The sequence below is a fragment of the Lissotriton vulgaris genome, chromosome 6 (assembly GCF_964263255.1).
Source record: "Lissotriton vulgaris chromosome 6, aLisVul1.2, whole genome shotgun sequence".
Lineage (NCBI taxonomy): Eukaryota > Metazoa > Chordata > Amphibia > Caudata > Salamandridae > Lissotriton > Lissotriton vulgaris.
Genome location: NC_141694.1, coordinates 1,439,963,566 through 1,439,989,960, shown reverse-complemented (window position 1 = coordinate 1,439,989,960; position 26,395 = coordinate 1,439,963,566). Strand labels below are relative to the sequence as shown.

The 26,395-nt window shown below is 45.8% G+C and overlaps 1 protein-coding gene across 2 annotated transcripts in view; it reads right to left on the bottom strand.

Annotated features, from left to right (window-relative positions):
- The window catches only part of LOC147708968 (protein-L-isoaspartate(D-aspartate) O-methyltransferase), a 254,816-nt gene that overhangs the window by 132,238 nt on the left and 96,183 nt on the right, over positions 1 to 26,395 (bottom strand). For both annotated transcript variants that reach the window (XM_086927565.1, XM_086927566.1), the window contains exon 4: positions 19,430 to 19,534. In XM_086927565.1, the coding sequence (XP_086783691.1) occupies positions 19,430 to 19,534 (105 nt within the window). The remainder of the gene's footprint in view (positions 1 to 19,429; positions 19,535 to 26,395) is intronic.

Below are 26,395 nucleotides of genomic sequence, written 5' to 3'. Positions count from 1 at the left end.
ATATGTATCTTCAAGAAAGCAGCTATGGATGCCATGCACTTTGACAATATGCGAGGATCCGACTTCAGTCCGAAGGGCAGGACAGTGAATTGCAAGTGGTTTGATTGGATGCGAAACTGTAGGAACTTCCGATGCTTTGGGGAAATTAGTATGATGAAATAGGCATCTTGAAGATCTATGGAACACATTCAGTCCCCTTGATGCAGAAGCGGTATTATTTGATGTGATGCCAGCATTCTGAATTTTTCTCGTAGAATGAATTTATTGAGACGTCTGAGATCTAGTATAGGCCTGAACTCCTTGTTTGGACCCTTCTTTGGGACCAAAAAGTAGCGAGAGTAAATCCCTTGCCGACGTTGATGCCATGGGACCTCCTCAATGGCGTTCTTTAGGAGTAGAGCAGACACATCTTCCCTCAAAAGATTTATACGACCGATGACAGTCCTTTGAGGAGGAATGGAAGGTGGAGGGGACTTGAACTTGATGGTATACCCATTCTTTACAATATTCAGCACCCACTTGTCTAGTGTAATTTTTGTCCACTCTTCCAGGTATGAACGGACACTTCCCCCCCCCACCAGAGTGGGTAACGGAGATAAGGGAAGCAAGTACTCACTCTGCTTTTGTTGTTGCTTGGCAGCCGGTGTGGACTGTCTACAGTTACCACCTCTTCCTCTACCAGAACGACGCTGGGAGAAAATTGACTTTCCTTGATTTTGCTGGGAGGACCATTGAGGGGTTTGAATCCTCTGTTGGTTTTGTCGTCGGTCATAAGGGCGGTAACGTCGCCTGAAGTCCTTCCTCTTCTCGAGCGCCACAGCTTTCACTGTATCCAGCTCGGTTTTTATTTTAGACATCTCATCATCAGCACGAGAGCCGAAGAGTGATGTTCCATTGAAGGGGAGATTAAGAATGTGATGTGCTTTAGGTTTTAGCCCCGTCAATCTCAACCAGGCAGAGTGTCTGGCACAAATCCCATGAGAATAGCTATGGGCAGCTAGATCTGATGCATCAGCCGCTGCACTGATCACTTGATTGGCTACTAAGCCACCTTCATGCAGAATTTCTAAGAAATCTTGCTTGTCCTCTTTTGGGAGCTTCTCCGTGAAACTGAATCCCATAAGGAACGGTTGTATCGACCCAGCAAAGCTGAGGCACTGGCTACTTTCATGTAAGAAGCAGAGATCGTGCACATTTTCTTCCCCAAAGAATCCATGGCTTTGCTGTCCTTATCTGGGGGCACTGCTGATGATGCGGACCCGGTCTGATTTTTTCTAGCAGCTGAGACAATAACAGAGTCTTGTGGAGGGTCAGCCCTCAGAAAGAAATGGTCACAACCTCTGAAAAACTGCAAAGATCATATAGGAGGGTAAAACAGTACAGCGCCGAGACGCCTGCGGGCAATTGTTTGCGCTTAATAAATGCCAAAAATAAATAAATAAATAAAATAAATTTTCAGGAGCCTTATATTTCTTGGTGATTCGAGATGGTGCTGCTCACACCGATGCTGGAGTGAAAAATGTGTGTAGCAGGCTCCAGCAATCCAGGCACTAGAGGAAGCAAAGGTCTAGAAGAAGACTTTTGGTGCGGGTATCAAAGATTACTGATTTTTGGTGGTAGAGACCGGCATTTCAATGTGAAGTTTAGCCACCCCTTCCGGCAGAGAACCTCATTGAAAGTCAGAATATCGTCAATGGGCGATATTTTACTTGGAGGAGAGGAAGAAAGAGTCGGAGAATAGTCATCCTTGGAATCCGACGACAATGAAGAAGATCTAAGGCTACGTCTTCTAGGCAATCGGTGTCGAGATCTAGGTGCTCTACTCCTAGGAGAGCGTGATAAGGAGTAGTTTCTGTCCTGTAACTCCAGTACTGTAGTAGGGGTATCTCTGTTATAGTCATAATCTAGTGAAAGTCCCGCCCATGTGCGTGGACCCCGGAGCAATCAAAAATAACCTCTTAAGGTGTCGAAAAAATGCAGAACTGCACAGACACTTAAGAGAGACTTAAAGACAGATAATGCAGCCTATAAAACCAGGCTACCCTGTCCAGTACTTCAACTAGAAATTCCACCAAAAATCCACAAACAGCAAAGTCTGTCCAGATTTCCCTTGCCTCAGCAGCAAAAACCTCTCTGGAATGATAGAGAGGAAGACTTGGACAGACAAGCCCCATAGGCTGCTATTATGTGGCTCAGAACAGGATACTGTGCCTGTTAAGAGAACTTTCCAAAACTTCACAGTATCCCAGAATGCACTGCAGGTCCCTTTTACTTTCAGTTCTTTTTGAAGGCGTAACACGCCAGACCTGTAGCATTCCTTACATGAATATCTCTCTCCACCGGGGAGGAGGGCGGGCGATTATGACTATAACAGAGATACCCCTATTACAGAACTAGAGTTACAGGACAGAAACTACTCCTTCTGTAGTAGGGGATCTCTGTGTATAGTCATAATCTAGTGAATAGAATGGCAAGCCCATCCCCACACCAAAGAGGCGTGGAGAAACGAGAAATAACACCACTATTGTGCAAACAGATTTCGCAGTGAAGCCTGCCCAACCTGAGCGTCTGCCCTGGCATCCGTGTCCAGACAGTAATGCTTAGCAAAGGTATGGACCGACTTCCAAGTGGCCGCCTTGCAGATTTCTGCAATGGGAACATTACGGAGCAAAGCTGTCGTGGCAGCTTTTTCCCTGGTGGAATGAGCCTTCGGTTTACCCCCTAAGGTCTTATTAGCCTTTTGGTAATCCAGTTGTATGCAGGACACAATCCACCTAGAGATGGACTGTTTAGAGGTAGCAAGACCGGTCCTGACTGATCCATAATTGATAAATAATTGGTCTGACCTACGAATATCTTTGGTCTTATCCAGATCAAATTTCAAAACTCCAAAACTATGGAGATACCAATACTTACAACAACCTATTCAGTAATTTCAAAGTCTACATACACATCCACTCATTCACCAACAGTTCTATATAGTCATTCGTACATGTACTCACTCATTATATGTACAGTCCCTTTTAACACCTCTCTGCGTTGCAGAGAGGTGTTCAAAGGGCACGTCCCCTTTTTACAACACTCTGCAATGCAGCTCCGTGGCGCTTACTGAAGGTACCTGTTGGACTAATTGGCCCCTAGGGGACCTCTGGATTAAAGAGGAATGAATTCCCCAACTTAAAACGCGCCACAGGGCATGTTTGCACACACATCACCTCAAGCCCCGCCCCCTACCTTCACCACTGTGCAAACACGCCCCGTAGTGAGTTCTAAATTGGGGGATTAAGTCCCCTTGCATACTGGGGGTCCATGGGGGCCAACTAGCCCACCAGGAACCTCCAGTATGCACCAGGGGGCTGCGTTGCAGAGAGGTGTAAAAAGGGGCATGGCCTCATTACACCTCTGCAACGCTGCCCCCTGGCGAGTTTGCAGAGGGGGAACTAATTCCCCTTGCATACTGGGGGTCCTGGGGGCCAACTAGCTCACCAGGAACCTCCAGTATGCGCCAGGGGGCTGCGTTGCAGAGAGGTTAAATGAGGCCATGCCCCTTTTTACACCTCTCTGCAATGCAGCCCCCTGGCGCGTTTGCAGAGGGGCAACTAATTCCCCTTGCATACTCGAGGTCCCTGGGGACCAACTAGCCCACCAGGAACCTCCTGTATGCACTTGGGAAGGTACAGAGCACCGTATTTCATACCACGCGATTTAGAGGTAAAATAAAATTGGGGGCCTTGTGGGACCCCCTGAGCAGGCCTAGGGGGTCAGGGTGTTTCTACCCTGCCCCCTTTGCATGTTTTGCATGTTTGTTTCACTGCTTTCTTGTGCCTCAGTGCTACCCAGGCACAAGATGGCTGCCAACACTTACTGGTTTGGAGTGTTGACAGCCAATTAGCATGACGCTCGTGCTCCGGAAGGTACAGAGTACGGTACTACATCTATAGATATATCTATGATTTTACTTTTGATTTTCTCGAACTACTGAACGGATTTACACCAATCAAAAAAAGGGTATTCTGCGAACCGAACTCTACCTTTTTGCCAAATTTGGTGTAATTCCGTTCAGCCGTTCGGGCTGTAGCCCTGGCTAAAAGTCCCTATGGAAAATTGCATGAGGAAGCCACGTTTTGGGACCCCCCTTTTTCTCTCAGCCCCCGCTTCACGAATCACCCCCAAACTTTCAGGGAAGGAGCGGAGCAGGCTGTTTCCTTGGAGAATGAGCACAGGAGCACTGTAGCTCATGACTAGCTGAGCTCGACATGAGCATGCAAGGGGTTAATGCTTACCAGGCAGTAGAAAATCCCATAAAGGACTGAAAGCATAGACAGCTCCCAGACTGCATTGCAAACCACAGTCTAAAATGACTGAAAAGCTAACTCATAGCAACATAGAAATAAACTGACACCGTGCCTATAAGGCACTCTTGACCTCCAGCTTCCCATCATGCCTCAGGGGTGACAGTTGGGTCAGTTGTTCTTTGTGGAGACTGAAAAAAGCCATGGCACAAAGAATGAACAATATTCCCAAAAAGGAAAAGTTTTCTGCCCGGGGAGGCGGGAGGGTTGCTTATGACTTTGAGGAGGATACCCCTGGAATAGAACTATGATTACAGGTAAGTAGCTAATCCTTCTCTTCCAGGGGATCCTCATCAATAGTCATAAGCATTAGAATAGAGTAGCGAGCCTCACCTCATATCCCTGCGAGGAAAGGAGTAAAACATCAACATAACCAATAAGCTTAGAAGGACTAAGCATGGACAGATAGTAGGCTATCCAAACAGATTTCTCAAGGAGGCCTGGCCTACTTGAGTATCAGCCCTGGAATCGGATTCTATGCAGTAGTGCCTCGTAAAGGTATGAACCGATCTCCACATTGGGACATCATGCAAGTCAGCCACTGTGGCTGCTTTCCCCCTAGTGGAATGCGCCTTAGGCGACAACAGTAAGGGTCTTTTTGCCAGCTGATAAGCTAAGTTAATGCAGGATACGATCCATCTAGAAATGGATCTCTTAGCGGCTGGGAAGCTTGTTCTCATAGCGCTATAATTGACAAATACTGATCAGTCTTCCCTATGCCCTTGGTACTCTCGAAGTAGTTGTTTCCTCTTGTTAAGAGGCATTTTTGAAGGGCCTCTCTTCCTTTTTTCTCCTATAGTTTTGGTATTAGAGACCAAACTAGTGGAATTGATGATGGCTTCTGTATCCTGCTGGGAATCTGAAACGGCAATCACAGTACTATCCGTTGTCAAGCCTGCAGATAGGTTATCATTATGGGTGGGTTTGGCAATTATTTTGTTCGGCGATAACGGCAGTGAGGTTGTAAGACCGCCATTTACTGTATGGTGAGTGACCTGCCCTCCCATAGGAATTAATGGGGAATATGTATGCCCATGGTAGTTCCTGATGTGTGGGGAGTGCAGGGGCGAGTGTGGTATGTATGAACTCGTGAGAATTAATGCTGCAAAATGATATATGTGGCATGACTGTGTCTAATCTAGAAGTACTACTTTTGGAAGTTGGCATATTTGTGTAAGTTGGTGCTGGTGTGTGATTGGCTGGTGTGTCTGGCCCAGAGTGCCTGGGCCTGCTTGTGGATTGACTGTCTGGTTTGAGGATGACAGGGGCTGGAGAGCCCAGGAGGTTGTCTGAAGTCAGCCCATGGATGAAAGGCAGCATCTGCTGACAGGGAAGTGGGAGGAGATGGCACCTGATAGTGAAGGGCTGTGCCTGCCTAACTACAAAGCTGGCTCCACCTCCCGCTGGGCGACTGTCACCTCCTTCCCTGATACGGAAGGGACTTTCTTATAACCAGTTCTAGCTGGTTCTCACACTGCCTGCTTCAAAGGACTTCAAAGACTTTTCACTGTATAAGAAGGGGCTGTGCCCCCTTCCAAAATGTTCTTGTTTCTAACTTGAATCTGCCAGGGGCATGCTGCTGCTGGGGCTCAGGGGAATCCCTGGGCCCTGCCCAACTCCTGGACATTTGATGAACTGCTGGGGGACTCTTCCTGGCTGTCCCCCTGCCTGCTGCATTTCCTAGAGGGCTGATGGATTTTTCCTGCAGGGAGCTTTGTTGCTCCATCTTTATTGTTCCAGGACTGCTGGAGGGCTCGTGTGCCAGTGTGGTTGCCTCAGCGCCTGGGAGCGCTGTGTTTTGCTCATAGCGCTAAGAGCGCTTTACTTTGCCCCTAAGCGCTTAGTAGCGCTTTTATTTGGATTTGTGGTGCCCAATTCGCCCTGCTGACCCTGGGCGCCGCGAAATCATCTGGCCGCACTTCACCGCCGCAGCCCGGGGCCCGTGAAATTGATCAGAAGCCGCTCATCGCTTTTTCAAGTCGCGGTGAGCAGCACGAAGAGGCCGCGACCTCATTGGCCGATCCCTCGGAGGAGCCGCGCTGTGATTGGGCCGCTGGTGGGGGCTCGTCCTGTGGAGACGTGCTCTGGTTGGTTCGAAGCCATCCGAGACGTGCCGGTCGGGGGAAGGAAGGGAGAAGCGAAGATGGCGGCGGTGGCAGGGCTCCCATGTGAGGAGAGAGCCCTGCCGGTGCAGTGAAACGCCAGGTCCCAGGAGGGGGCCTGGGAGACGAGGAAGTGAGGCAGCGTCCCCGCGAGACTGGAGAAGAGGAGCCCCGGGAGGAGCAGAAGAAGTAGCGGAGCAGTGTGGTGGGGGCGCGGGGCACATGGTCGGTGCCCGCCCCCGCCGCGAATCCAGTCCGCCAGCAGGTGGTGTCCTTGAGGCTCCCGCGCTGCAAAGAGAGCCCCGCCTGCTGCCGCCACAGAAGAAGATGCCGCCCGGAGGAGCCCAGCCTGCGAAAAGCGGTGAGTGCAGAGCGGCCCCAGTTGGTATCGGGCCACTCCTCGGGCAGGGGCATTGTGTCCATAGAGCCTATGAGAGGCTCCAGCATCCGGGGGCAGTTTCCTGTGCACTGTCGAGCGGCCCCAGTTGGCAGAGGGCCGCTCCAGCAACTCTGTGGGGGCATTTCCAATTCCCGAGTCCCCCGAGCGGGACTCCTATGATTCCCTGCATTTGTCCCTAGAGCCCAAGGGGCATTCCTGTTGTTGAGGCCCCGGGGCATTACTTGGTTGTTGAGCCTATGGAAAGTCTCGAGGGGGCATTTGTTTGTTTTAAGAGCCTGTGTGGCTCCAGCATTTGGCCGCAGTGTTTGTTTAGAGCCCACGAGTCTCTTGGCGCCATTTTGTTGATTTCGAGTCCCCAGAGGGGGAATTCCAACGCTGGGTGCACATTTAATGTCAGAGCCTGTGTGGCTCCAACCTGGCGCAGTTTTGTTCACAGCTGCCCAGCAATTAGTGGGCAGCTACAACATTAAGGCCTTCACTGGTGACTGGCGCTGCTTGGCAGCGCGCCCTGACATTTGGACACAGGGCATCTGAGCCCCAACAAGGCCAGTTGGCCTAGGGACTGCCACAAGTGGTGACTTATGTAAGTTATGCGCAATGTGATTCCTATGTTTTTAATAGTAATTGCCTACTGTGTGTTTTTGCGCCATTGACTTATGTTCTGGCACCTCTGAATGTGTAGGTTTATGCATTATGTGTCTTTCTTTTCATGCGCTGCACCTCTGAATGTTTTAGCCATCATGTGCCTTCTTGCGCTGCACCCCTGAATGTATTTTATTGCATCATGTGCTTTATTCTTAACACCTCTGAATGTTTTAGGCATCATGAGTAATGTCAAGTCAAGTCAAGTCAACAATTTATATAGCGCACTACATACCCGTAGGGTCTCAAGGCGCTTGAAGAGGGTGGGGAATTACTTGTGGTATACCCCTAAATGTATTTTATTCTTAGGTGGTTGTCCTTTTTAGTACAGGTGGTCCTAGTGGGGTCCTGGTCCCCTGTGTGACATGCTCCTAAGGTGTTTAGGGTTGCGTAGGTGGTACTTACCTGTTGCCAGTAGATAATGGCTGTGATTTCTAACTGTTACTTTGTGCTACAGTGATTTTATATTCTTTTATTCCAATTTCTGACAGATTTCATTTCTACTAAGTGCTGTTTATGATAGTGGCCAATGTGGCCCTGTCATGTGAATAATCCAATGTGAATATTGCACGTGCCAGTTGGCACAATGTATATGTGTGATTTTATCTGATGTGTTTTTACAATACAAAAGTTATTTCTATAATAACCTTGTGTGGAGTCTCTTTTGTGGTGTGCCTAGTATGTTGTTGCTGTTGTGCGCTGGCGCAAATGCTTTACACATTGCCTCCGAGTTTAGCCTTACTGCTTGCGCCAAGCTACCAAGGGGGTGAGCAGGGGATACCTTGGCGTGTGACTTCCTTGCCCTGACTAGAATGGTGGTTTCTGCCTGGCTTTGGGGTCAGCCTTAGCCTACCAGAAATAGCCAGTTCTAACAGTAAATAACAATAAAAACAAACCAGGAAGTAAAGTAGCCAAAGCTACAGTAGAAAAAACTTCAACACCTATGACTATCCTAGTCATTTTGTATAGTCCAAACTACAGCCAATAAGGCGCCAGCACCCACCAGAAGGTTCTCCCCAGAGGCTCAGGCTCTCAGATTTTCTCGCAAGGAGTGAAGGTAAACCAATATAGCCTAAAAGCCTCTGAGGGGAGGTGGGCGGGTTGCATGTGAATCTATGAAAGACACCAATACTGGAGAACCACAGATTACAGGTAAGTAACTATTGTTCTTCTCCAGTATTAGGGGTGTCTTTCATAGATTCACATGCCTGAATCAGAGTAGATAGCAGAACATATCCTTGCTAGGCAGACGCTATTAGTAGGCAAGCTTGCAAACCTGTGATGCACACAATCACGAAATATATATATATATATATATATATATATATATATATATATATATACACACACATATCCACTCGCACCTGCCTGTTGCACTCCTTGGCGGGTGCCTGCCAGTCGGGGGTGCACCCGACAACAATATCTGCTCGATAATCCCTCCCCGCAGTCACACGGGAAAACATGAAGCAGCACTCCAAGGTGGGTTCACAAATGTAATTAATTCTCAAAAAGAACGCGCTGACTGGGGGAATGTGTGACATTGATCCACATTCGGTCCATCACTTGTTGTTTTTGCAATTGCCGCCCTAAGTGCGCTGGGGATGCCCAGACGTGGGTCCCAGGCACTCCACACCACTGGAGTCAAGCTAGCCGGGCTGATGAGAGGTGTTACCTCGAAACCGGTCTGGTCCTCGGATGCTTGATTCCGTTCTGGGAAGGACATGGCTTTTGTAGTCGGACTGGACTGTTCCCATGGGGCACAGGGTCAGAGCTGATTTGCATATCGCCATTGTCTAACCCAGGGTGGTGTGGAGTGCAAAAAAACGATGGATTTGGGCCCAGATCTTTGGACTGGGGCGAGTGTGTGACATTGATCCACATTCGGTCCATCACCTGTTGTGTTTGCATATTCCGCCCTAAGTGCGCTGGGGATGCCCAGACGTGGGTCCCAGGCACTCCACACCACTGGAGTCAAGCTAGCCGGGCTGATGAGAGGTGTTACCTCGAAACCGGTCCGGTCCTCGGATGCTTGATTCCGTTCTGGGAAGGACATGGCTTTTGTAGTTCGGACTGGACTGTTCCCATGGGGCACAGGGTCAGAGCTGATTTGCATATCGCCATTGTCTAACCCAGGGTGGTGTGGAGTACAAAAAAAACGATGGATTTGGGCCCAGATCTTTGGACTGGGGTGAGTGTGTGACATTGATCCACATTCGGTCCATCACCTGTTGTGTTTGCATATGGGATTGAACATGCATGAGGACTTAGCTGTCCATCTAATATGAATGATGACTGATATGTACTGACATTTATTGATTAACTACGTCATTGCTTCTGTTTCCTTCTATTTTGAACTTCATGTTACATTTGAGTATAATGTGTTTATATATTTGATATCATTGGGTGTTGTATATACCTTCACGATAGCTACACTGAAAGGATTAATGCCCATTCAGGGCAGGATAGAGTAACGGTGTGCCTTGGTCTGATATTGGCATTATGTGAAGATATGGCCCATACAGGGCTTTATAGAATACAAATCAATCGAATGATTATTTATAATTTCTGATTGTGGCTATTCCATGAATTGTGCAATATAGATAAATTGCGTTTCTACACATCTTGCCATATCTAATAAGATATAGACCCGTTCCAAGATGGCGGACATTGATTTACTTTGTGTCCTACCACTATGTTTAGCACTTATGAAACGCGAAGGTTTAAATGAATGGTGTTTGTTGTGGCACTCCGTCTCATTACTGAGGAAGGCCGAGTGCCGAAAGCGCGTTCTTTTTGAGAATTAAATACATTTGTGAACCCACCTTGGAGTGCTGCTTCCTGTTTTCCCGTGTGACTGCGGGGAGGGATTATTGAGCAGATATATATATATATATACATATATATATATATATATATCACACACATATATACATACATACATATATACATACATACATACATACATATATATATATATAGTAACATAGCCCAAAGCATGATAAAATGGAATTATGAAGCATGTGCACAATGAAACAGCATAATAAGCGTCTGACAGCAGCAAAAGGAGGTGGAAATCAGAGGCTCACCTTTGTCGAAAAGGTTACGTAGAACTGCTGACCCACTGATGCATCGGTCTCGCTGGCTGCATCCAAACAGTAGTGTTTGGTGAAAGTATGCCTGCTAGCTCAGGTTGCCGCACTGCCGATGTGCTGGAGAGGGACTCCAGCGAACAAAGCAGTTGAGAAAGACCCTGCCCTCGTAGAGTGCCCTCTAGGGGCTGCTTGCAAAGGTCCTCCTGCTTGTGCATGGCAAAAAGCGATCGCAGCAGAGATCCATATTGCAATTGTTTGCTTAGATACTGCTTGACCTTACGAATTGCACCATAGGTGATAAACAGTTGAACGGTTCTGCATAACGGAACTGTCCTCTGCAAATAGAACTTTAAACATCTCCTAATATCTAGTGTAAGCAATGTCCTTTTAGGATAGTGGTGGGGGAAAGAATGTCTTTAAATTGACAGGCTCGTACCGGTGGAAGTCCAGAGGCACTTTAGGTATGAATCTTGGATTAGTGCGAAGTACCACCGAGTCATTTGTGAAACTTTAAGAAAAAGCTGATGACCCGTGCGAACCTGGATATAACTGACTCTTCTAGAGAAGTCAAAGCCCATAAAACTGACCCCTTCCACGGAAGGCATTACAGATCAGTTCTGGGGAAGGTCCAAAGGAGGGCACATGAGTTGTGCTAATACCACATTGAGATGCCACGATGGTAGCGGACGACCTACCGGAGGGAAACATACTGAAAATTCCTTTAAGAATTGTTGTATAGTTCTTAAAGAGTAAAGAGAAGTGGTCCCACCTTGTCGGTATCTGGAAACTGCTGCCAGAAAAACTCTTAGGATTTTCTTGAGTCAATCCCTAACATACCAGCTGTACGAAAAAACTGTAAAGATTTGCTCTGTTTTAACAAAAAAAGGATTAAGTTCAGCCGAACGACACCAGATATAAAAAACGTTTCCATTTGAGACTGTGCTCTTGCCTTAGTTAATACTTCTTTGCAATCCGCAGGATTGTCTAGATGGGCGAACTCAAAGTACTCAGGCGCCAGGCCGCTAACCTCAGAAGTCGGATCCGGTTGGTAAACCTGACCGCCCTGGATGAAGAGTAGGTCCGGAATTGGATGCAACAGAATTGGTTCGCACTCCGACAGGAAAAAAGAAGCTCGGTGAACCAGTAGTGGCGAAACCATCTGAAGGTCATGAGAATCAGCTGACACTGCTCCTACCTCATCTTCCGCAGGACCTTGGGAACCAACGGTATCGGTGGAAAAGCGCAAGCAGATAATTGAGACCATTTGAATCGAAACGCATTCCCCTGAAAGTCTTTGTGGGGATGCCAACTTGCAAAGAACTGGCATTTGCTGTTCTTCTTGGTCGCAAAAAAGAGGTCCAAATCTGGATGACCCCACTGCCAAAAGATTGAAACCACCGTCCGTTGAATAAGCTTCCACTCGAGAGTGGAAATTGTCGTCCTGTTGAGAGTGTCTGCTAGAATGTCCCTGTACCCGGGACATGAACCGTCAGAAGATTGAGTATGTGTCGTATTGCCCCTGCCCAAAATCCAGAGCTTCCTGAGGCAATAGAATTGATCTTGTCCCTCTCTGTTTGTTGACATAGTGCATTTGTACCAATACAGTGGCTTCTTGAAGTACTGCGCAAAAAGATTTGAGGGCAAGGAAGATGGCACTTCGCTCAACAGATTGATGTGCCGGGCCCTTTCTTGCGGGCTCCATGTCCCGCTGACCTTCAGGCTCTGAAGATGCGCTCCCCAACTCTCGAGGGATGCGTTTTTGTTGATTGTGTAATTTGACGCCTCCTGAAGGAAAAACAGACTCCTATAAATTTCTTTCTTGGATTCACCTACTAAGAAAACCTCTCGCATCCGAGGAGTGATTAGTAATGAGATTTTCGAATGAACAGGAGACTTACAACCACTGCTTGTCTAATTCCTCTAGCATCTTTCTCATGTGTAATCTGTAGTAGGAAAACCACCAGGATGCAGGTGGAGGCCGTGGTCAGGAATGACCTTTAGGATCTACTGAAAATGGACCGTAATGTACGTAGAAGAAATACCAAGTGGGAGCTGCAGGCCAGTCGTTCATGTGAGACAAACACCCTTGCTGGGTTTGTATTGATTGCTGCTCCGAGAAGTGTTCATATCAGAGCTAGGACTAGTTGAGACTGGTCATGATGTGTTGAAAAAAACAGGCTTTAAAACAGTGACTGCCAAAGTCTGGGTGCGCTGGATTGCTTGTTAAGAAGAGCGAGCCCCGATTATATATTTGTCTCAGTAAAGATGAATCTGTATGCTTTGCAGACGTAGATAGGCTGCCACTGGTGCTAGGATCTAGATAAAAACACGTGGAGCGGACCAAAGTCCAAAGGTAGGCCTTTAATTGAAAATGCTTTAAAGCTATTGAAAAACGTAGCTACCTCCTGTGCTGTTGAAAAAATTGGCACATGAACATCGACACCCTGGAGGTAGAGTGCAATTATGAAGTCGTTTTGCCAGTAGTACTTCAAGACCTTCTTGAGGTACAACCTTTGAATAGTTTGCGCAAAGATCTAAAATCTGGCGCTACTTCTTGACTTGCTTGTCGATGAGGAACTGAGAGTAAACTCTAACTGTTGTAGATTCAGAACCACTCCGACGGTCCCTGTGTGTATCAATATAGACAATTGTGCAAACAACTCGCGCAGCTGAGGAGGAAGTGGTCCCTTTGAAGGAGTAGCAAAATGGAATTTGCCAAATTCTAGAGCGTGTCCTTTTGACATAACTATTAGAACCCCCAGCAGACAACTGGATCGTTGACCACATGAAATAAAAGATATTCCACCGTCATCCCTCTTGGGATGGACTATGGGTGGGTTCTAAGGTAAATCGTTGTTCCTTGAAGTACCTCCTGCATACGATTTAGAGTCGAATAATACAGTTGAAAAAATGATACGGGGTGGAACTCCTTGGAAAAAAGGATGTGGAACTGCCCTCGGGCACCACGAAAGGGTTGACTCTGTACTGGAGAAAAATCACGAAGGCGTAGGTAGTGAGTGCTCAACTGTTGGCCAAGAAGGAATCTCTAATGGTACGACCATTATCTTAGAGTGAACCTCTGGGCGAAGAACCGAGAGTTCTGTCAACCCTATCTCTGCAATACTGCAGCCTCTACGGGCTGTCTAAAACTTGGAGATGCAATGTGCACTGCACGGTCTATTGATGATGCACTCCTATTTTTCTGCAAAATCCTTGAAACGTCAGCTGAGGAGTTTTGGGGAATACGGGCTACCTGTGTCAATATATTAAACTATCTCTGGTAGTGGAACCTGCTAAAAATAGCTAAAGGGTTGCCTGCTGAACTGTGGTTGCAGCCATTGTGGAAAACTTCTTCTCCCTTATAATACGAAGTATCGACCTTCCCGGTCGTGATAAAAAAAGTCAAAGGAGAAGCGGAGATGCGAGGACGTGTCTGGGCCGCCCGAGCTAAAGATTTTGTCAGGTTGAAGTTGAGAGACAAGACAAGCGGGTTGAATTGTCTGGCATTTTAAATTTGTGCTTGAGGCGTGACAGAAAAACACCAACGCAGATCTTGGGCTCAAGAAGAGGCAAAGACCTCAGTCAAATCGTAAAATGAAAGGGAAAAAACGGTCTGTTTCCGACTTGTGACGAGGATTTGATGAAAGCGATTCACCGTTCCCTTCATGAGGAGGTTTAACCCTCCAACCTCCGCCGGAGGGTAAAGTAATAGAAGTTCAGGTGTAAGATTTCGCCAAGGAACAGGACATGGCAGCCTAGTCAGTTAAAAAAAAAAAAACATAGCGCTGGTTCTAAGGAAACCCGAGAGTCTGGCTAGGTTCTTACCCAGTCCAAGAAATATGGCGTTGAGTAAAGAGCCATCACGCCATCACGTGGATGCTGTGGAAAACAGTTTACGGCTCATTATTAGGCTAAAAGAGCACTGTGCATCAACTCAACTGGATTAACCGTCAACTAATCTAACCATTGACTGGGTTTAAGCATCAATGAGGCCAACACGAAAAAACTAGGCCATTTGTGTCAACCTAACAAACTGCTGAAGCCTAAAGTCTATGGAGCCGACCCTCGACGTGGCCACAGTCGACGAGCCCTCCATCTACACAGTTTTGTCGTCAACGAAACTAGTCCTTGACTATGCCCATGCTCGACAAAGCTCACACTCCACGAGGATGATTGTCAACGGAGTATATTGTTGACAAAGGATACTGTTGACGAGCCCCAATGGGCCACCTGTCAATGGGCCGCCACCTGTCAATGGGCCGCCACCTCTCAATGGGCCGCCACCTCTCAATGGGCCGCCACCTCTCAATGGGCCGCCACCTCTCAATGGGCCGCCACCTGTCAATGGGCCGCCACCTGTCAATGGGCCGCCACCTGTCAATGGGCCGCCACCTGTCAATGGGCCGCCACCTGTCAATGGGCCGCCACCTGTCAATGGGCCGCCACCTGTCAATGGGCCGCCACCTGTCAATGGGCCGCCACCTGTCAATGGGCCGCCACCTGTCAATGGGCCAACACCTGTCAATGGGCCAACACCTGTCAATGGGCCAACACCTGTCAATGGGCCAACACCTGTCAATGGGCCATACTGTTGACGAGCTACCCATCGACGAGGCTCTCCGTCGACGAGGCTCTCCGTCGACGAGGCTCTCTGTCGACGAGGCTCTCTGTCGACGAGGCTCTCCTCACCGTCGACGAGGCTCCTCGTCAGCGAGGCTCACCTCACCGCTGACGCTCTCCGTCGATGAGGCTATCTGTCGACGAGGCTCTTCGTCAATTTCGCAATTCCGTGCGAATTACAATCAGTCCACAAGAGGGCACTGTCCCCATTGTCATCGACGGAATCCTGGAGCCATTGTTGATGCAGAGCACCAGTGACGGCAATGATTGTCGTCAAAGAATACTTCGACCGTATCGTCGACAAGCTGGCACATTTTCAATCAGAAAAGTGCGCAGAGTGAGTCTAGACGCCTGAGAGTAAATCTCGTGGGCGTAAATGTGGGAGGCAGACTCAAAGAAGGCCAGAGACCCCTTAATTTCGATGGTACTTCAACTGGTGAAGTAAAGGAGAAACATCATTTCAAACCATCAAGGTGCAGTTCAAATAAAAAAATCCTCCCACATCAGAAGGGGGGTAAGCCTAAGCACAAGACATCCCCTTCTTTTCCTACCATGTCAGAGACAGGCAGAGTGCTGGTCCATACACTCTTCATGAGGGTTCACAGGAAAAGGTTTCAGCTTTCCACAAGCGACGCAGGGTCTGCAGATAGACTTCGTGTAATTTATACATTATAAAACTGTGAGATATGAAGTAAAATCTTAAGACAAATGAAGAAAATTGAAGAAAACTGAGCAGAGCTCAGGGAGACTCCCTTCACACGACGCGCTGTAGAAAATCTGAGAGCCTGAGCCTCTGGGGAGAACCTTCTGGTGGGTGCTGGCGCCCGATTGGCTGTAGTTTGGACTATACAAAATGACTAGGATAGTCATAGGTGTGGAAGTTTTTTCTACTGTAGCTTTGGCTACTTTACTTCCTGGTTTGTTTTTATTGTTATTTACTATATATGTATGGCATATTATTGCTTTTTTTATGTACCGTGGACTCCCACTCCGATGACGGGGAATGATTCAGGCATGTGAATCTATGAAAGACACCCCTAATACTGGAGAACTTTTTCTACACACGATAAAGTGTCATGAACAAGGCACTGAAGAACAAGGCACTTCCCTTCTGTAACAATCTTTCTGGTGGATACTCGAACAGTAGATATGCCCAGGTGCCAGACTGATCTAGAGAATTTTTCAGCAGTGCTTCCGCCTGCCACCAGGCAGTGTCATACGGCTACATGCCTGCTCCATACCACCCTGGAAGTGATGGACTAGAGACGGATATAACCACCACCCTTTCACTAATGCCAGTTTCTTGTCTTTCCCCTTTCCGTGCCCTCAGACGTGGAGCATACACAATTGTTGGTAACAGCTGGCTAAGTACTAACTTGGAACCTTTTTAGATGTTAAAGAGAGGCCACGCGACAGAACGTGGAATTGGGAAAGCAATGAAAAATGTTTGGTTAGAAATTATCCACAAGAAAGAATTACTGACCCCAGATTGCTCACTAGACAACAGATGCCAAAGCATTACCACCTCAAGGTGATGAGTGGTATTGTCCAAGAGAACATGCACTAGACTGTCCTTGATGGACAGCACGAAAGCCTTAAAGGCCAGATGAATGGCTCATAGTTCCAAAAGTTGATGTGGTGCTGGCCCTCCACTGGAGGCAGGAGCCCCCAGATCTCCAACAATATTAGCTGTGGATGGAGAAGGTAGTGTGGCTTGCCACAGGATAGATTGTGATCAGACAGCTACCGCAGACGTTTACAGGCCATCTCCTCCAAAACCTGGAGATGTCAGACTGGCCTACTGGGACTTTAAGTTCCATTGTTGGGCCAGTATATTCCACCGGATGTAGCGGACTATCATTATAGACTCTTCAGATGTTCCACCGATGGATTAACATTGTCTTTCAGGTCTACTAGACATTGGGCATTTTTGGGTTAGGGAGGGCAATCTTTCATGCTCTCTGTGCAGAACAGAGCTTTAGTTTATTTAACTCATGGAAGGAAGCCACTGAGAAAGTATGACAGACAATGATTCTAACAAACTGAAGTGCAAAAAGGCTTCCAAAAGTGTTGCAGGCTGTTTGTATAACCTCTTAAGCGCTGCCGACGGCCAACGGTCGTCACGAGCGCTACCTCCCCAGTGCTGCGCACGACCATTGGACGTCCATTCAGCACTGGTTCCAATGGACAGCGCAATACTGGGGAGGGATATTTGCGCCGCAGCTAAGGTGTTTAAGATCTTGGAGATGTGCTGCCTAAACGGTAATGGAGAGGCTTGTTACCAGAAAACTTTGAGGGGTTGGACATTGAAGCCTTTATCACTAGAAAATGTTTGCCTGGTTTTACTTAAACGGCCACTGCAACCTCAGCACTGGACAGACCTGGATCAAACGATCCCATTTGTTGCTAATTTGCTGATGGGGAATATTCTGCTTCTCCAAAATTGGCCTCATTTTCAACTGGAATTAAGAGAATGCAGAAAGACAAGCCCAGCAGGACAGGGAAAAGTCTTCCTGCTCCGATGTAGAAATGGTTGTGCTCATTAACAAAATCTACATAGTAAGGGTTGTTTTTGATGACAATCTTAAAAACAATAGAACCAAAGTCAATATCTGAGGGTTGATTTCCGCTGGTTTCATCAGAGCACCTTTCAGAACCAGCAGCGAAAGCAGCATATTATTACCCTGAATTGGTAGTGCGGACTGTCTACCATGAAACAAGGCACATATTGGACTGAGGATGAATAGGTAGATGGGAGTAGGCATCTTCCAAATCAATCTAAGCCAGGAAATCATCTGTATTTATGAAGTGAAAGATCACCTGAAGGGTGGCATTTGAATGCCCCTGGTAAGATCCCATTCCCCCAACAGGAAGTTCCTGGGATTAAAGTGACCTCCCCGCCTCCAGTGTTTCTGGCAGATGTCCCACTGCTCTTTTCAGAAGTAACTTTAAAATATCCTTCTGGGCGTTTGTGCTATGTGTTTTGGGTGAATTAGAGAGCAAGCCTGGATATATCAAGCAATCATCTATCTGTAGATCTTTCCAGTCTGACACGTGGCACTGAATCCTGAACATTATTTATCTAATGTTCTCCCCTCCAATACCCCATGGCTTGCTTTGCTCTGTAAGAAACGTATGTACAGCAATCATAGAGCGCGTCCAGAGACGTTACCATTTTTTAATCAGTCCTTATTGCTTGTAATGTGTAGAGCACATTTTTTTGAAGAGGTTCTGCTGATCAAAACACACGTCATCTCTGACCTGAAAGTAGGATTCCTGAGCCATTCATATCTCCATAGAACTGCTTCGAATTCCAGCTTTGCTTCAATACTATAAGAGAAATCCTGTGTATACAGCATCTACAGAAGCATCAATGATCCAACTAGATGGATGCAAATTTTTCAAATCTTTCTATTAGGCTGACATAATTTGCGGCAGAACAGGATGCAGGTATCAGAGGTATTTAACAGAACATGGTCTTTAAGGTATATAGAATTGATTTTAATACTGAATGAAGAACACCAACAGGGGGTAGTAAGACAGCAAGTTGCTTTTTAACTGTAGATGAGGAAAACAGGAGGTACGATATAGATTCCAGCAGTAAAGACAGATTAGCATAACGATCACTGGACAGGGAATTATAGAATAAAACCCCTGCCAGGGACAGTAGCATATTCTGCTTTGAATGACCAAATAATGATGCTTCCGTTTTCTCATGCCTGTCACATAGCACACCATTAAAGGTCATGAGCATCTATAATATGTGGTGAATGTATTCAATAAAGCATAAACGTATTGACATTCTAGGAGAAATTACTACAATCAAAAATTGCAAATGATAAATTCCTAAAATGGTTTATAAACCTTATAGGCTCATAGTTATAATGAAGATTTTGGTTGAATTTATTAGCTGATAATCTAAACTGAAATGTTTGAGCCTAAGTGAATACCCTTATGTTCACATTAATGGTTCCCAGCCTGAAATCAGGGAATAATTCTAGCACGTGCATCTATGAAAGATCCAATTCTGGAGAACTGTCATCAATTTACACGCCTCTCTGTCAGTCACAACTAATGTTGAATCTTCAATGAAACTGTGAAAGTTACTACTCTTGTTTCAATGCAACTCAACCTTTCATAAGGTGAAAATCTGAAGGCGCTCTTTATTCCACATTAAAAGTACACTTATATTTAATATAAAATTCATTACCCATCTCTCACCATTCGTGCAAAGCATGCAGAAAGGATTCCACTTCCAGATCCTACATCCAGCGCTTTTGCTCCTTCATACAGTTGGTCATGAAGAAGCTCTAATGCATAGGCGTGCTGAAAACAAAGAAAATATTTTTCACTCTGCAGTGCAGTCCAAGGTACATATTTTACAGATTTAATACATCAAAATAATTAAATAATGTATTAAGAACAGTCAATAAAATGTATGTGCTCTTAGGCAGCATTAAACAAATAACGGATTTCTGTAAGAAACTGGGTGCTTGCAAAAAGCTTAGGCTTCTTTAATTTGTTAATAAATTAAATTCATTACGCAAGACAAATTTAGTTGCGAGATCGGCTTCATTTGTTTTGTCAAGTCATTTCCTCTACCTTGAGCTGCACACACAACCAAAGGATTAACGTTTTTATTAGATACCCTATCAGCAATGGTGCAATACAGCTGCAAAACAGAAAGTTACTTACCTGTAATACTACTAGTAAATGTATCTTACTATCAAAATGCATACGTAATGGCCACGACGTGTGTAGCACTGATCCACAGTTTTTAGAGTAATCATACATTAAGGCAACCTTTTCACCCACCTGTTAGCAACATATATAAGCTAGTGATCTCTGGAACATGTATGCTGCTTTCTTCACGTTGGAATGGCCACCTTGTACATTCCACCTGGGTAAAAATGTTCTTTCTACATGCCAGAAAGGCCTCTGAATAGGAAGGGGTTTGGATTTCCTACAGTCAGACTCTCAGGATATATTGTTTGGGGCTAAGGACAACACGTTTACATGCTTTTGTCCTTGACAGTAGACTCAACCGCCTGTAGGACAAACCCTTTGGCAGCCAGTTTACAATACCACATTGTGGATCAGGGAAGGATTTTGTCTGCAGGTAAGGCAATCATTTGCGTCCATATGTTACTGCTGTATAAACTTGAATTTATGGTTCATTAATACAAAGTCTTTCTTATTAGGATGAGCGCTCTAAGGAAATGTTGCAAGCTCAGTCTGCACTACTGACAGTAGTTCCAATGTAAAAACGAGTACACTCGTTTGAAAAGTTTATTAGAACATTGGAATGTTGGGAGCTCCACTGGAGACAATGGAGTGCTCCCTGCTTCTACGGGCTGGTAAAGGCCCGCAGAGCAACATTCTAATGTTTTACAAAGGCCTCTCGGACCGCAAGGGGATTTAAATCCCCTCGAGCTTCGAAAAATCTTTGTTTTATTTGTTAGAACATTCTGCCCTCTAGTGGCGGAATGCTCTAATAGTCTAATAGCCCTTTGTAGCAGGGCGATACCGGCTATTAAAGTCCTGTCCCTTGTTAAAGTCCCTCGCCTTTGGCTCGGGCCTTTTAACGCGGCAGCAGGCCTTTAATAGCCAGTATAGCCCGCTACGGCGAGCTATAAGGCTAGAATAATGAGACTACATACAATGCTCCCAGAATGCGCTTTAATTAGATGCAAATATCTGGAGAAGCTGAAAAGCAATACAAATGATCCTTTGCTTTCAAGATAAAATGTTCACAGAACAAAATGCAACAAGAAAAATAAAACTTATTGCCAAACTAATTTGAAAATGTAGGTAAAATGTCTTTGAAGCATCATTTAGTAAAATGTGTTGATGCATGCTACTAAATAATCATGATGGAAATTCAGTGCACCCACCCCCCCCGTTTTAACAAGATAATGGGAAACATGAAATTAAGAAAGCATTGGCAAAGCCAATAGATCTTATATTGGTGGTCAGCCCTTTGGTTTTGTCAATGGAGGTCTTGTTTTGATATGGTTTTAGTAAAACTTTATGGGATCTACCAGGTCTTCGCCATTATAACAAACATTGATAAAAAGGAATAATATTTTTTGTCTCAAAAAGCAAACTTTCACATTAGTCCCTAGCACTGAACAAACCTACTTTACGTGTCGATCTGTTCCGTATGAAAGATCAGAAGCCAGTCGATGGATGGAGAGATCATTTTAATAAAAAAAGTTCTAGCTTAGGTCAAGACCTAATTAGGGGCCCAATTAAAAGAATGTCACAAAATTACAACTATGGTATATGATGCCCTCGCATTAGAACAGGTTTACGGATTTCCTGAATTCACAAGAATTTACAGAATTAGGCCAGGAAATAGTACTCCTAGAAATATTTGTGAACTGCATTTAAGCACAAGCAAATATGCAGTGGTAGGTTTGATCATGTGATAATCTATTTAACAGACAAGTACACTTTCCCCACAAACACTTTTTTTTTCTTTTAAACCAACCCTGGTAGACGTTTTACTTCTGCCATTGTCTGTAGTAAATTTCAAGCCTTTCAGTCTGGGCAAATGATTAGAGAAGAGCTGGCGAAATAACTTAATACATGCAAATTAGTAGGTTTGCGCACACTCAATAGGGAATTTTAAACCTCAAACTATTGCTTTACGCTACCTCCAGCCCCAATATGTAGATCTCCAGTTTTACCACTGGTGCCCTGTGTCTTAATCTTACTATTCAGCCCAAAACGGAGCTCAGGTACTCCCCTTTGGCACCCGACCCCCAAGAAAGCGAAATCGACCATTTCAAGCTTTGATTAGGAAGGTGGCGTGGATAACTATACTGCTAAGTATTGGAACTGGAACTGAATCTTGGCAGTTTTCTAATCTTTTTATTCTCTGTTTTTATTTTCCTAAGTCATCAAGACTAAAAGGAAACGCATCATATTCCACACAGAAGACTGATTATCAAGACGTAGAATTGATCAGAAAAATTCCACTAATAAATCACAGCATCTTGGAATAAAAGTAAAACTCAAACATGAATTCTTTCAAATGTTGTTTGTTACCATGATTATTAATATTCATTTCCATACCAGAAAAATCAATAAATTTATACCACCATTCTTTCACATCCGACGGGTTACAGTCTAGCCACAATCTTGCAATCTGGCATCTAGGAGATCAGCATCAAAGACAATACCCCAGCAAAATTAATTTGGGTAACATGGCAATTTCTAATTTTAACAGTGGACCAAGCTCCTATTCCATCTGTTGCCATTAGTTCAGTACAGTCTGACCTGTAGTGTGGACTGTGTTGGCATAATCAGCATAACATCTAGTACATTTTGCATCAGTCCAATATCCCCACTTATGCAGCCAATCCGGCGTGTGATAAATATTCTGAATACATTGGTAAGGGTACATTTTGAGTCTAAAAACATTCGGAAGTTTATTACTTATATGCTGTGCTATACCTGCTTTGGTAAAATTAGTTTGAGGAGCTTCCAGGACAATCCGTTCGCATATTTTTAGATCGCTCCTACAAATAAAGAGCATGAATCTTAACAAGAACGTCATTATGTCTTGAAGACAGCAGATATTCTAAGAAAGTACTGAGATTCTGATTGAACACTTGACCTCTGAAATAATCCCCGATCTGCAAACCACTTAGTACATCTCAAATCTGGAATTCAATAGGTTGATGACAATATATTAAATTGGAGTGGAGAACGGTCTACAAATAACTGGCCAACCATCTATTTTGTGCAAGACCGCTATGGAATAACCCATCTGCTGAAAAAGAGTGAAGCATGGTTTATCATTGGGGCTCCCCATCTGTGTGCTTCAGTACCCCGGTTCGCCGTCAAAATAAGCCAGGGGCGCCGTGAACAGATGCACACCAGTTTGGGAACCACTGAAGCGTTGCCATTCAAAGTTCTCTCATATATTCCTGAATCTCTGTTTTTGGTCTGTGTTTCCTTGAAGCGAGTCAAGGAAGCAGGGAGGTGTACCTCAACAAATATCACAATTTGTGTGCGTCTTAATTTTCCGAGTGAAAACTCTTCTGTTTGGAATTTTCAGAAATAATGTTTCTTTCCTCCTATAATAGCGTTTCAGTTTTCAGAATGCATTTTATGCACCAAATCATCACTAAAAGGAGCACGAACATAAAAAAGCTTATTTCTCCATAGGGGGATTCTAAAATGTGTCACATTGGTTACATAAAGATAGTTATAACAGGGGCATTAGCCCACTATCAAAGGGTGAGTAGAAGAAGTATCCTGATCCGTAGCCCGCACACAATCATGCAGTTACTGCAGTGTGCTATTAGAAGCACAATTATTACAAATAAACAACACTGGCTATTCAAATAAGGCACGCAACAAATGAAATTGTGATGGTATAATAGTACTTCTTTCATAGACCAAAGAAGAATGCACGTCCGAGTCCGCCCTGCCGGCATTGGAATACATAACGTACATGTTTGACATAGATCTTGGTGTAAGTGGTCGGCTTACATCCTCCCACCCGCCAAAAAAAGTAACAATGGGGAGCCACGGTCAACAACCAATAGGTTAGAATTCGAAGGTAAGGGATCTGCAGCTAGATATTGTCTCTACCAGTTAACGCGTTTCCAAAGGTAAGTAACTTGTTCTTCGCGGCTGAACCTCGAGATCAGAAAACCGAAGCAGTCGTGCCTCCAGAAATACAGAACAACAAGTCATCAAGTGTGAAAAATGCACAAAGAAGGTTAGTTATGTCTGCACCAGTCGCGGCGTGGGTCCTTGCTTGCAAAATGGATAAATACTTTTAGTATTTATTGGTCTTTGTTCATATTCGTTACTTGACTTTAAAGCAACTCTGATTGGCATTCGATGTTGTGTTTACCAGTGTTGGCTTTTGTCCTTGTCATTATATATACGCTTCCATGAAAGTTGAAATGAACTGCGGGGTTGAAACCCTTTTACAGTCCCACTATTTGCTTTTCTGCAAATTGTACGAATGATGCATTTTCATTTCCTTCAAATAGGAAACAAAATTTGAGGGAATATTAAACATTTCCTTATTTTTCCAGCAATCGACTTTTGGAATCCTTGTTCTACTGCTCCTATCAAGAGACCAGAGAGCTGCGCTATAGTTTACTTTCATGTACTAGCCAGTAGTTCTAGCTCACTAGGTTGTGTCGAGATCCATGTGGAACATGTACGTCATGGATTCCAATGCTGGCAGGGTGGACTCAAACTTTCATTCTTCTTTGGACTATAAAAGAAGTACTATAATTCCATCACAACTCCATTTGTGGCATGCTTTATTTGAATAGCCAATGGTGTTTACTATTTGTAATAATTGGGCTTCTAGTAGCCCACTGCAGTAACTGCGCGATTACAGTGCGGGCTAAATATCAGGATACTGCTTCTTCTCTCCCTTTGACAGTGGACTAATGCGCCAGTTGTAAAGATCTCTGTGTAACCAGCATGACACATTTTAGAATCCCCTTAGGAAGGAATAATTGTTTTTAGGGATTGCATAGGCAGCGCACAAGCGCTGCCTCTACGAGGCATTAAGTCATTTGTATGTGTTGGGTGAAACTCCACCTATTGGCAGTAGTTTCTGCTGCCGCTTGCTATTTGTTGGACGTTGCCATAGCTCCTGTTAGCTTGGTCTTTACAGGCTCTTTATTTGGGACTGACTTCCGTTTAGTTCGGAAGCAGCAGCGCCTAACTACTGTTTTCGTCCGCCTTTGGAATGCAATGGCTGATCCTCTGAATCCCGGAATATGTAGTCCCTTTTTCTTTGAACTGCTCTCAGTGCCCGAATAGAAGGAGTTGCAGGGACTACCTATCCCATCAGGCCAAGCGCTCTCTTACCGCGCATTGATATCACCACCATAATCCACATGATCACTTCATGAACATTCTCGGGAACGCTGCGTGAAGACATCGGTCCAAGGAAACCTTCCTGGTGCAGATGAAAGTGGAAATCAGCTCTCCCTTTCATTTAGATGAGACGAAGAAAGGCTTGCTGCATGCCGTGAGGCCGCGCTATTTATTTCATCCTTGTTTTCAAGAACCGACAACCCCACCCTGTCCGCCCGCCGAAAGCACTACATCCCGCTCCGCCCGCCGAAAGCACTACATCCCCGCTCCCCCTACCCGCATGGCAGTACCTCCACCAAAGGCACCACAGATGCTGCAAAACACCCGCTGGGACAACAAACACTACCGAGCCCAATTGAACCGCGGCGCCACAACATCCACTGGGAAATACAACAGCGGCCAGCCGAAAGTGCTTCATCTGCGCCCCCACCACTGCCTGTTGTACAGCCCACAATGTGCCCGTGACTGACCTGAAGGTTTAACCGCAAAGCCCCCCACCCCTCAACCACCGGCGTCCCTTTGGTGGTGCCAACACTATCAGTCACGCTCACACCTGGTCAGCACCCAGGACGGGCTAACATTCAGTCCAGCCTCCCGGGACTGCAGTATCATCCCCGCATATCCCCACTACCTCACGCCCCTAGAGCCCCCGCCCCCTTTCCTGAAGGTGATCGTCCACTCACCAACCACCTGCGCAAACTACCTCCCAGCTCCCCTGCATTTCTCCCTGTATTGCGCATCCCCTATTGCCGCTCCCACGGCTCCTTACGACCTTCAACCCAACTCCGCCATTCAAACGCGACTCTCGAGCCCAGTCTCTCCATCAGAATATTTTTTGTTCTTCTCTTGGAGGTCTTGCGTCCCCCCCCCCCCTCACTCCTCAATCCCAAAATCAGACCCTCTGCTGCCTGGTCCCAACCCCAGCTGCCCAAACCAGCGCTCCCCACCTCTCCTACTGGCGCACCCCCGTCTCCCTCCACTCCCAATCAGTGCTTGTGCGTGTATTCCATACTTGCCTGCCCTGGCTAACGTCCCTTCCGTACTATTCCCAGGATACTAAACCATCTGCCCAGGATCACCGGATGTGATCAACACTGAAATCTGCACGCCATGCCACCGCCCCAAAGTCAACAACCTTGCCCACAATGCCAGACTCCTCCCCATGGGACCCCTGCATTGCCCACCATATGCCTGCTATAAGAACACTCCCTCGCAAACCGCCACCTCCAAAGCGCGCTCCAGGAGTCCGAGAAACAGTCTCCCTTCACCAGCTCCACCCAGCCCTCCCGCAACCCTTTCCGTGCGTACTTCCACCCATCACCC